A 12,564-nucleotide genomic window follows, 5' to 3' on the forward strand; every position below is an offset into this window, starting at 1 on the left:
AGTGTGGAGATCTAATCTCTCCACCTGGTCCTGGGTCTTCCCCGAGGCCTCCTCCCAGCTGGACGTGCCTGGAACACCTCCCTAGGGAGGCGCCCAGGGTTCATCCTTACCAGATGATCCTGAACCACCTCAACTGGCTCCTTTCAACGCAAAGGAGCAGCGGCTCTACTCCGAGTTCCTCACGGATGCTGAACTTCTCTCATCGTAATTCAATGTGTTTTGATTTAAAACAGTCACGTTGAGTGTTTGTGACGTTCAAAATGATAAAACAATGATGTGGTTGAATGAAAGTTGAACTTGTTTCTTTATGATTGTTTATGAAAGTGACGTGAATCGCATCGGGATGAAATCAGACGTAAAAGAGATCGTTGTAAACTGATAAAGTCACGCACAGATTCAAACCGCTCAGAACATGTGATGTGAAACTGCTCTGAAGTCGTTCATAAAATGAGAAAATACAAAACTGTATTAATAAACTACTGATTCATTTATTTATTATATATTAATAAATATGTGATCTATATCAGGAGAGAAGACTTTGGCCATATCGTCCACTCCTGCAGAGAAAATGCTTCATAAAGCTTCATTTTATTATTATTATTATTATTATTCAAGGCTGCAACTAACAGTTATTGTCATTATTGATTCATCTGCAGATTGAACGTCTTTAAAAGTTTAAATGTCAGTTTTTCATGATACAATCTCGTATTTGAGGCGATTAGTCGATCCATGTATTCCTCATCATGATTGTTCTGTCAATCCACTAAAGTAATAATAATAATAATAATGACTTTATTTGTGTAGCACCTTTAAAAACAGCAGCTTACAAAGTGATTTGACAGCTCAAATCAAAACACACACACACACACATATATATATATATATATATATATATGTGTGTGTGTGTGTGTGTGTGTAAACAAAACAGTCCAGTGCGGTACAACAGAAGCATGTTTATCATAAAGAAAGGAAATTATTATTATCTTAAGGTGCTTCCAGAGAAAGATAAAAATATAAACTTTCATCTTTATATATTAGCTGACAAGATCTAATTATTATCATTATTATTATTATTATGATTATTACACATCATTATATAAGTTTAAGTTACTTTAAAATACTCTAAATGAAAAAAATTCAACGATGTCAGAAACATTTTGAGACTAAATTCATTATTAAAATAAAATGTAATCTTTTTTTATTTGCCTCCCTCCTTTTGCATTTATGATTTTCCATTTTTTATTCTTATTCTGTGTAAAATGATCCATAAACCTCCACAGTCAAGAGTTACGGCAGAGATTTCCCCGCAGGCTCCACTTTACCTTGTGTGCTGTTAAATGGGTGGGAGGGAAGAGAGTGTGTGTGTGTGTGTGTGTGTGTGTGTGTGTGTGTGTGTGTGTGTGTGTGTGTGTGTGTGTGTGTGTGTGTGTGTGTGTGTGTGTGTGTGTGTGTGTGTGTGTGTGCAGGGGGCTGGTCACAGGAGCCTTTAAATGAGGCTGGCTCCGCAGACTCGCTGGGATTCAAACCTGGACTCTTTCTGCGCCACGCTGTTAAAAACACGCGTGGATTTGATTTTGGTGCGTGACTTCTTCTGACAGCTTCACTCTCCGGGTCTCGAGGAACACCGCGGTGACCGGCACGTGCATGCTGGAGTGATCGAGTAAAACTTTGACAGCCACGGTCTCCGGTGGAGAGGGTGAGGGTGCGGCGCGCAGGCGGCTCCGTGCGCCCGGAGGTCGAAGCCACCATGCTGTTCCCCTGGGAGAAGAGCTCCTGCAACACCACGGGCTCGAACTGCACCGACGGACTCAACTTCACGCAGCAGCTGGACACCGGAACCGGGAACCTCAGCGGGAGGCGAAACGACACGGACCCGTTTGGACGGAACGAGGAGGTGGCCAAGATCGAGATCACCGTCCTGAGCCTCGCGTTCGTGGCGGCGGTGGTGGGCAACGTGAGCGTGCTGCTGGCCATGTACAAGACCCGGAGGAAACCGTCGCGCATGCACCTGTTCATGAAGCACCTGTGCCTCGCGGACCTGGTGGTGGCCTTCTTCCAGGTGCTGCCGCAGCTCTGCTGGGAGGTCACCTTCCGCTTCTACGGGCCAGACTTTCTGTGCCGCATCGTGAAGCACCTGCAGGTGCTGGGCATGTTCGCCTCCACCTACATGATGGTGATGATGACCCTGGACCGCTACATCGCCATCTGCCACCCGCTGCAGACGCTCCAGCAGCCGACGCAGCGCGCGCACATCATGATCGGCTCCACGTGGGCGTGCAGCCTGGTCCTCAGCACCCCGCAGTACTTCATCTTCTCCCTGAGCGAGGTGCACCCGGGCTCGGCCGTGTACGACTGCTGGGGACACTTCATGGAGCCGTGGGGGACGCGCGCGTACATCACCTGGATGACGGTGGGGATCTTCCTCGTGCCCGTGGCCGTGCTCGTGTGCTGCTACGGGCTCATCTGCCGCACGATCTGGAGGAACCTCAAGTACAAGACCCGGAGGAGGAGGAGCGCGGGCTCGGCGGGAGAGGCCGCGAAGAACGGGTTCCTGAGCCGGAGCTCGGTCAGCAGCGTCAGCACCATCTCGCGCGCCAAATTACGCACGGTGAAGATGACTTTCGTGATCGTGCTGGCGTACGTGGTGTGCTGGGCGCCTTTCTTCACCGTGCAGATGTGGTCGGTGTGGGACAAGACCTTCTCCTGGGACGGTGAGTCTCTCAGAACAGCACCGTTTAGACAGGGTTCAGGTCTCTGGCGTCTTAAAACGCAGCGCTTTGTTGGTTTCTGCGTCTTAAAACGCAGCGCTTTGTTGGTTTTTGCGTCTTAAAACGCAGCGCTTTGTTGGTTTTTGCGTCTTAAAACGCAGCGCTCTGTTGGTTTTTGCGTCTTAAAACGCAGCGCTCTGTTTGACCCGAGTGAAACCCGTCTGCAGCCGCACAAACACACAGAAGCTTCAGCATAAAATAAAATAAATATATATGTTTATTCCAAAACCATGTCTTTTGTTTGAATGAGGAATCAGAAAAGACTAAAAATGAGAATATTTCTTTTTCTATCGATCAAAAGTGGAATCAGAGGGGAAGGTATTTAGTTTTATTTGTATTTATGTGTGAGTGGAAAGACTTTAATATGTTTATAATGAAGACATAACAACCAAAGATAATATAATTAAAGTTATTAAGTTACAAGCTCTTGGTGGCAGTGGTCATCCAGGATCACGGGTCTGCGGGAACTCCTTTTGAAACCTTTCCACCCCCCCCCCCCCCCCCCCACCATGTCTGCGTGTTAACGGGACTGTGACCCTGATGCTAACTGTGCTGGGCCTAAGCTGATTTACAGCCTGGCTAATAAACTGCCCTTCACAATAAAAGCAGCGTCCAGTCATCAAACACAGTGTCTGTTTCAGGTCTGAAGCTGCAACAAAGAAGCAGCAAATCTGTCGGTGAGATGCTTCATTCAGTGCGTTTACGTGCGCGTCAGTAACGTGAAAACGGGAATAATCAGATTATTGTAGTTCCCCTCATGTACGTGAGCGGGGGCTGAATGGGAAAATGTCGGAGTAACTCATCCTCCGGTGCAGCAGGTGGCGCTCCACCAACATACAGCTGCTCTGAATACGGCTTTATTACAGTTCACCTTTGTCAAAATCACAAACGGCGACTTTTGGACAGAAATACGACAGAAAAGGGTATTTGGTAGTGATGTTAGTTGCTGTTAACGCTCTATTATTGTTGTTTTTTTCCCACGTACTTTTCTGAGCTGTTACTTCCTGGTTTGTTCTATTTTCGTGTCAAAAGCGACCGCCGCAGCGTGCGCAGACGAGAAAACACGATAATAAAGGGGAACACTGTTTACATGCGAATAATCAGGGAACTGAAGAACAAGGTGTTTGAGAACCCGGGGTACGGTGGTTACACGGTGTTTGAGAACCCGGGGTACGGTGGTTACACGGTGTTTGAGAACCCGGGGTACGGTGGTTACCACGGTGTTTGAGAACCCGGGGTACGGTGTTTGAGAACCCGGGGTACGGTGTTTCCACGGTGTTTGAGATCCCGGGGTACGGTGTTTCCACGGTGTTTGAGAACCCGGGGTACGGTGTTTCCACGGTGTTTGAGAACCCGTGGTACGGTGTTTCCACGGTGTTTGAGATCCCGGGGTACGGTGTTTCCACGGTGTTTGACAACCCGGGGTACGGTGGTTACACGGTGTTTGAGAACCCGGGGTACGGTGTTTCCACGGTGTTTGAGAACCCGTGGTACGGTGTTTCCACGGTGTTTGAGAACCCGGGGTACGGTGTTTCCACGGTGTTTGAGAACCCGTGGTACGGTGTTTACACGTTGTTTGAGAACCCGGGTGCAGTGGTTACACGGTGTTTGAGAACCCGGGGTACGGTGGTTACACGGTGTTTGAGAACCCGGGGTACGGTGGTTACACGGTGTTGAGAACCCGGGGTACGGTGGTTACTCGGTGTTTGAGAACCCGTGGTACGGTGTTTCCACGGCGTTTGAGAACCCAGGGTACGGTGTTTCCACGGTGTTTGAGAACCCAGGGTACGGTGTTTCCACGGTGTTTGAGAACCCGGGGTACGGTGTTTCCACGGTGTTTGAGATCCCGGGGTACGGTGGTTACACGGTGTTTGAGAACCCGGGGTACGGTGTTTCCATGGCGTTTGAGAACCCGGGGTACGGTGGTTACACGGCGTTTGAGAACCCGTGGTACGGTGGTTACACAGCGTTTGAGAACCCGGGGTAGGGTGGTTACCCGGTGTTTGAGATCCCGGGGTACGGTGGTTACACGGTGTTTGAGAACCCGGGGTACGGTGTTTCCACGGTGTTTGAGAACCCGTGGTACGGTGTTTCCACGGTGTTTGAGAAACCGGGGTACGGTGTTTCCACGGTGTTTGAGAACCCGGGGTACGGTGTTTCCACGGTGTTTGAGAACCCGGGGTACGGTGGTTACACGGTGTTTGAGAACCCGGGGTACGGTGGTTACACGGTGTTTGAGAACCCGGGGTACGGTGGTTACACGGTGTTTGAGAACCCGGGGTACGGTGGTTACACAGTGTTTGAGAACCCGGGGTACGGTGTTTCCACGGTGTTCGAGAACCCGGGGTACGGTGGTTACACGGTGTTTGAGAACCCAAGGTACGGTGTTTACATGGTGTTTGAGAACCCAGGGTATGGTGTTTACACGTTGTTTGAGAACCCGGGTGCAGTGGTTACACGGTGTTTGAGAACCCGGGGTACGGTGGTTACACGGTGTTTGAGAACCCGGGGTACGGTGGTTACATGGTCTTTGAGAACCCGGGGTACGGTGTTTCCACGGCGTTTGAGAACCCAGGGTACGGTGTTTCCACGGTGTTTGAGAACCCAGGGTACGGTGTTTCCACGGTGTTTGAGAACCCGGGGTACGGTGTTTCCACGGTGTTTGAGATCCCGGGGTACGGTGGTTACACGGTGTTTGAGAACCCGGGGTACAGTGGTTACACGGTGTTTGAGAACCCGTGGTACGGTGTTTCCATGGCGTTTGAGAACCCGGGGTACGGTGGTAACATGGTGTTTGAGAACCCGGGGTACGGTGGTTACACGGTGTTTGAGAACCCGGGGTACGGTGGTAACACGGTGTTTGAGAACCCGGGGTACGGTGGTTACACGGTGTTTGAGAACCCGGGGTACGGTGGTTACACAGTGTTTGAGAACCCGGGGTACGGTGGTTACACGGTGTTTGAGAACCCAGGGTGCGGTGTTTCCACGGTGTTTGAGAACCCGGGGTACGGTGTTTACACGGTGTTTGAGATCCCGGGGTACGGTGGTTACACGGTGTTTGAGAACCCAGGGTACGGTGGTTACACGTGTTTGAGAACCCGTGGTACGGTGTTTCCATGGCGTTTGAGAACCCAGGGTACGGTGGTTACCACGGTGTTTGAGAACCCGGGTTACGGTGGTTACACGGTGTTTGAGAACCCAGGGTGCGGTGGTTACACAGCGTTTGAGAACCCGGGGTACGGTGGTTACACGGTGTTTGAGAACCCGGGGTACGGTGGTTACACGGTGTTTGAGAACCCGGGGTACGGTGTTTGAGAACCCGGGGTACGGTGTTTCCATGGTGTTTGAGATCCCGGGGTACGGTGTTTCCACGGTGTTTGAGAACCCGGGGTACGGTGTTTGAGAACCCGGGGTACGGTGTTTGAGAACCCGGGTACGGTGGTTACACGGTGTTTGAGATCCCGGGGTACGGTGTTTACACGGTGTTTGATAACCCGGGGTACGGTGTTTCCACGGTGTTTGAGAACCCGGGGTACGGTGGTTACACGGTGTTTGAGAACCCGGGGTACGGTGGTTACATGGTCTTTGAGAACCCGGGGTACGGTGTTTACACGGTGTTTGAGAACCCGGGGTACGGTGGTTACACGGTGTTTGAGAACCCGGGGTACGGTGGTTACACGGTGTTTGAGATCCCGGGGTACGGTGTTTACACGGTGTTTGAGAACCCGGGGTACGGTGGTTACACGGTGTTTGAGAACCCGGGGTACGGTGGTTACACGGTGTTTGAGAACCCGGGGTACGGTGTTTCCATGGCGTTTGAGAACCCGTGGTACGGTGGTTACACGGTGTTTGAGATCCCGGGGTACGGTGGTTACACGGTGTTTGAGAACCCGGGGTACGGTGGTTACACGGTGTTTGAGAACCCGGGTTACGGTGGTTACACGGTGTTTGAGAACCCGGGGTACGGTGGTTACACGGTGTTTGAGAACCCGGGTTATGGTGTTTCCACGGTGTTTGAGAACCCGGGTTACGGTGTTTCCACGGTGTTTGAGAACCCGGGGTACGGTGTTTACCCGTTGTTTGAGAACCCGGGGTACGGTGTTTCCACGGTGTTTGAGATCCCGGGGTACGGTGGTTACACGGTGTTTGAGAACCCGGGGTACGGTGGTTACACGGTGTTTGAGAACCCGGGGTACGGTGGTTACAGGGTGTTTGAGAACCCGGGTTATGGTGTTTCCACGGTGTTTGAGAACCCGGGTTACGGTGTTTCCACGGTGTTTGAGAAACCGGGGTACGGTGGTTACCACGGTGTTTGAGAACCCGGGGTACGGTGGTTACAACGGTGTTTGAGAACCCGGGGTACGGTGGTTACACGGTGTTTGAGAACCCGGGGTACGGTGGTTACCACGGTGTTTGAGAACCCGGGGTACGGTGGTTACACGGTGTTTGAGAACCCGGGGTACGGTGTTTACACGGTGTTTGAGAACCCGGGGTACGGTGGTTACCCGGTGTTTGAGATCCCGGGGTACGGTGGTTACACGGTGTTTGAGATCCCGGGGTACGGTGGTTACACGGTGTTTGAGAACCCGGGATACGGTGGTTACACGGTGTTTGAGAACCCAGGGTACGGTGTTTACACGGTGTTTGAGAACCCGGGGTACGGTGGTTACACGGTGTTTGAGAACCCGGGGTACGGTGGTTACATGGTCTTTGAGAACCCGGGGTACGGTGGTTACACGGTGTTTGAGAACCCGTGGTACGGTGTTTCCATGGCGTTTGAGAACCCAGGGTACGGTGGTTACACGGTGTTTGAGAAATCCGTCCGTCAACGAGCCAAACAAACAGCGTCTCTGACTGACGTATTTTTAAAAGCAGGTAAGCACGTGCAGAAGAGCCGTCCGCAACAGTGGAACTATTTGAGGCCAAATAAGTGCAGGCTTATCATCTTTGGAACAGTTAATAACCTGTCAGATATTTATACTTCTTCACATTCATTTAAATGCTTAAGTGCAAACAGCTGGAGACTTTGCATGTGGAATAAACAGAGTATCTCTGCAGCGAGGGAGTGAGGATATGAGTTTGACGGTCTTAAAGTCTGTCAGACCGGCCCGAAGAAGCTCAAGAATTTCATTTAGCCTTCCAAGCGGAGTTCTGAGTGAGTCATGAGGGCCCAGGTGCGGCTCTCTGAGGCATTTTGAACCTGGCAGGAATTCATTTGCAGAGGAACATTAAGTTCTCTTCCTTTTTTTATGACCCAGAAACGGCTGAAGGTGAAAACACGTTGAACAGAAGCTGAAATCCCTCCTGAAGATTGAAAAGTATTGGTCAGAATTTATTCAGGGCACGGAAACAATCTGGACTGACTGTGTTCAGCGAGGGCGCCCTCCCACTGTGCCTCCGTCCCGTGCCCCGTGCTTTAGGGTCCTTGTCCCCCCCTCCAGGCCCGTTTGTACTCACACTACCTGGGCCTCGGAGAATGCTTCTTGCTGCCTATACGTCATCACGCCGTAACACGTCACACGCATTGATGACGTCATGTTGGCGTTGTCTGCTGCACCTTTGCATCTTTTTGCGTTAACTTTTGTGTAATCTCGTCGCCCATATCGTGCAAAACACGGCCAGTCTGAAAACATAAGATCCAGAAGAACCTGAGTGAAAGACGAAAAGGACATTTGTGATTTTTCGGGGGCCTCTACGTCACATCTACACATGACAGGACGACGTATTAATACATCGTATCTTGATTACTCAAAATATAAGGTGACTAAATGTTGCCAAAGCCATATTTTTGGTTCCTGCAACTAAAAAATGAGTCTTTACTCCTTTCTCCTGAAATAAAACCTGGCTGGGAAAGATTTTATTGACTTTTTATAAGTATTTTTATTTGTTATCAGGTTACTTATTTAAGAAGGGACTGTGTTCAGTTTAAAATGTCACCATTTGATGCACTTTTCTAGGTTAAAGCTAAAATGTACCTCCATCAGTTGGTTGGAAACGTCGTCTCTGACTAACATTTAATGTTTCCAGCTGACTGGAAATATCTTGTAAAGCTTAATTAAACAATTATTTCCATTATTGATTCAAATTCTCGATTAATGGAGCTGAAAAATGAGGATCAAAGATTCTCAAAGAGGAAAGAAACAAAGAATGATCGTGTTTATGAGGCTGAAACCAGAGAATTTGGACTTTTTTCCCCTTAAAGAACGACTTAAACTGATGCATCAATTATCAAAATGGCTGGTGATTAATTTGATAGTTGATTAATCAAAGATTAATTTGCAGCTCTGAAATCAGCTGCTTCACGTACACATGTACTCTGATAATGACTTGGTCTGGAGTTACTGCAGTTTAAACGTCAAAGAATCCAATAAAGAGCGCGACAAGAGCATTAATCACCACTTCAGAGTCCAGCTCAGTGTGAACGTGCCAGAGTTCACTGATGAGGTTTCATCTGTGGTCCGGGTTCGTACCGGCGCTTCAGCGGGAACAACAGACGACAGCACAACACGATACAGAAGAATAAAATACAGAATAACGTCATAAAAGCATGGGTTTGACAAAGATGGACTTTGACTTCGATCTCACTGCTGGTCGGACTTTAGATGGATGTCTAAATGTACCTGAACAACACGGCTCTTTGTGCACGCTCACCCTGAGGGCGGGCGAACACGTCCAGACTAATAAACATTTGAGGATCGTCTGTCAGCAGCTTATTTGTGTAACGCGATAAAATCTACAATACAAAAGTCCAAAAATGTGCATGAGCGGCTCGAACTGGCGCTGGAGGGGAGAGTAAACATTCAACAGCCTCAGGGCTACAGCGCGACTCCCTCCAGAGACAGAGAGCAAACGCCTCGGGGTGGGCGACACGGCGAAAAGATCATATCACGTTTTTTTACAGTAGAATCACGATCACGATTTTATCACAATTTTCCTAAACAAAGTATTTCCCTATGTAAAATTAAAGCCCTTAAAGAGAAAACATTTAACAGATCGTTTAGGCCAAAGAACCTTTCTGAACAGATTTGAATCAGTTTGTAATCTTGTGCCAAAAACAATGAACTAGGAGCCAAAACGTGTGCTAAAGTGCCCTCTAGGAGCCATAACGTGTGCTAAAGTGCCCCCTGGCAGTGTGTTCAAGTGCTTTCTGGAAGCCAAAACATGTGCTAAAGTGCCCTGAAAGAGCCAAATTGTGCGCTAAAGTGCCCCCTGGATCCCAAAACGTGTGCTAAAGTGCCCTCTAGGAGCCAAAACGTGTGCTAAAGTGCCCTCTAGGAGCCATAACATGTGCTAAAGGGCCCTCTAGGAGCCATAACATGTGCTAAAGGGCCCTCTAGGAGCCATAAGGTGTGCTAAAGTGCCCTCTAGGAGCCATAACATGTGCTAAAGTGCCCTCGAGAAGCCATAACGTGTGCTAAAGTGCCCTCTAGGAGCCATAACATGTGCTAAAGTGCCCTCTAGGAGCCAAAACGTGTGCTAAAGTGCCCTCTAGGAGCCAAAACGTGTGCTAAAGTGCCCTCGAGAAGCCATAACATGTGCTAAAGTGCCCTCTAGGCTCTAGGAGCCAAAAAGCGTGCTAAAGTGCCCTCTAGGAGCCATAACGTGTGCTAAAGTGCCCTCTAGGAGCCAAAACGTGTGCTAAAGTGTCCTCTAGGAAGCTAAAACATGTGCTAAAGTGCCCTCGAGAAGCCATAACGTGTGCTAAAGTGCCCTCTAGGCAGCTAAAACGTGTGCTAAAGTGCCCTCTAGGAAGCTAAAACATGTGCTTAAGTGCCCTCTAGACGATACTATGATGTCTCTAATTTTGCTGATCGTCAACCCGTTCTAATCCTTCACAGTCTAATATCGTCATATTGCCCGCCCCTACACACATTAGTTGTTGACCTCTCATCTCCCTCCCTTCGCAGACTCTGAGAACGCCACGGTGACGCTCTCCGCCCTGCTGGCCAGCCTCAACAGCTGCTGCAACCCCTGGATTTACATGATCTTCAGCGGCCACCTCCTCTCCGATTTCGCCCGCAGCCTGCCGTGTTGCCGCCGCCTGAGGAGCAAGTGGGGCCACCAGGACTCGGACAGCAGCATCCGCCGGACCACGCTGCTGTCCCGTCTGCAGGGGCCGCGCCTCTCGGAGCCCTTCAGAGACCTCAACCCGCCCCCTAAAAGCTGCCCGCAGGTCCCGTCTGTGTCCTGACCGCTGTAAACCACGACCCGTGTGTCTGGAGGAAATATGAACGGGTCCACTGCTGGTTTGCAGCAGCGAAGGAGAAAGAGGGCGCGGTCACACCTACAGCTCGTTTGCTTTGGTCCGATCCAGAATGGAAAAGTTTACTCTGCGGCAAATGTTTGGCGTTTGTTTCTTTAGCTTCACACGGCTGCCGGGTCGCACATATTGGGGAGGGGGGGTAAAGCGGTGTTAGCATGATGGTCTTGTCCGCACTCTTTGTTGTGATTTCACGTCTTTAAAACACGAGCATCCGTCCACACTGACAATCACTTCGGAAACTGCTGCTGGCTTTTGTCAACATACGCGTCTTTAAACCCATGAACTCTTGCGCTGTTTGGCTGTTTGCTGTTGAGATTTTCGAGGCTACGGTCAACGCATGATCTCGGTCAATCTGAGCTAACTTCTCCCCTATTACGACTGCACGAGCCGATTATGAAAACGATTTGTGACGACTGATGGGACCAAGTTAACCAGAGTCTGTTCCAGTAAAAATCACAGTGTGAGTGATACGTAAAGAGTCTAATCTTCTGTAAAGTGACTAAAGGGAACGACGAAGTTCCCAGTATGAGCGAGAACCTCGTTAATGTCTGAGTTCATCGTGAACAGATGGAGCCGTTGCTGTGGTTTCATGCGTACTGGTACATGGTCTCCCCCCGACGCCATCCATTCAGAAATTAAGTGAAATGACCGGATGATCTGGTTGTTTTAGTCAAGCTTATGCTAAAATAAATATATATTTAAATCCCTGTAAAGGACCAACCTTTATTCTCTTCTGTTCCCATAAATTCCTGTTAATTCCCATTGCCATTCCCATTTTGCGGCCTAAGTAACGGCCATACCCGTGACGTAAGCATGTTTATCGACCTTGTTTGTGGTTGGCTGGTGTGTGCTGCCTATGTAAACACGCACACATGGCTCGCAGTTTTGTGACACGATGCCGGACGAATGACTCAGCTCTGTTGGGTGGGCAGAGTCAACCGTTTTGGAGTAGAGCCGCTGCTCCTTTGCGTTGAAAGGAGCCAGTTGAGGTGGTTCAGGATCATCTGGTAAGGATGAACCCTGGGCGCCTCCCTAGGGAGGTGTTCCAGGCACGTCCAGCTGGGAGGAGGCCTCGGGGAAGACCCAGGACCAGGTGGAGAGATTAGATCTCCACACTGGCCTGGGAACGCCTCAGGATCCCCCAGTTAGAGCTGGTTAATGTGGCCCGGGAAAGGGAAGTTTGGGGTCCCCTGCTGGAGCTGCTGCCCCCGAGACCTGACCCCGGATAAGAGGCTGAAGATGAGATGAGGGTCACGCGGCGTCTGTGTACACAACCCGTGTAGTTCGGCCGTTAGACACAAAAACACGAAAATAAGATCCAGGTTGAAAAATACAGTTTCTCTTTGAGTCTTCAGGTCCAGTTGCTGGTTGAAGATTTCATAAAACAAGTTTAATGTTCTGAAAATTATCATCATGGGAAACTATCCAAATGTATTTATTCACGCAGCAGTACACACACAAATGTATTACAGCGCTTTTAAAAAAAGGTACTAGGGAACAAGTAACAACTCTTTTCACTATAAATGTCTGTTA

The 12,564-nt window shown here is 49.6% G+C and overlaps 1 protein-coding gene across 1 annotated transcript; it reads left to right on the top strand.

Annotated features, from left to right (window-relative positions):
- Positions 1-1,746: 1,746 nt before the first annotated feature.
- LOC310963016 (arg8-vasotocin receptor-like) lies at positions 1,747-10,959 on the top strand (the record flags this gene model as incomplete). The annotated part of the gene is made up of 2 exons (XM_083935646.1): positions 1,747-2,711; positions 10,676-10,959. The coding sequence occupies exons 1-2, from the start codon at positions 1,748-1,750 to the stop codon at positions 10,957-10,959; spliced, it is 1,248 nt and encodes a 415-aa protein (XP_083791772.1). The 5' UTR covers position 1,747.
- Between the last annotated feature and the right edge of the window lie 1,605 nt (positions 10,960-12,564).

The sequence above is a fragment of the Echiichthys vipera genome (assembly GCF_963691815.1).
Source record: "Echiichthys vipera genome assembly, chromosome: 20".
Classification (NCBI taxonomy): Eukaryota; Metazoa; Chordata; class Actinopteri; order Perciformes; family Trachinidae; genus Echiichthys; species Echiichthys vipera.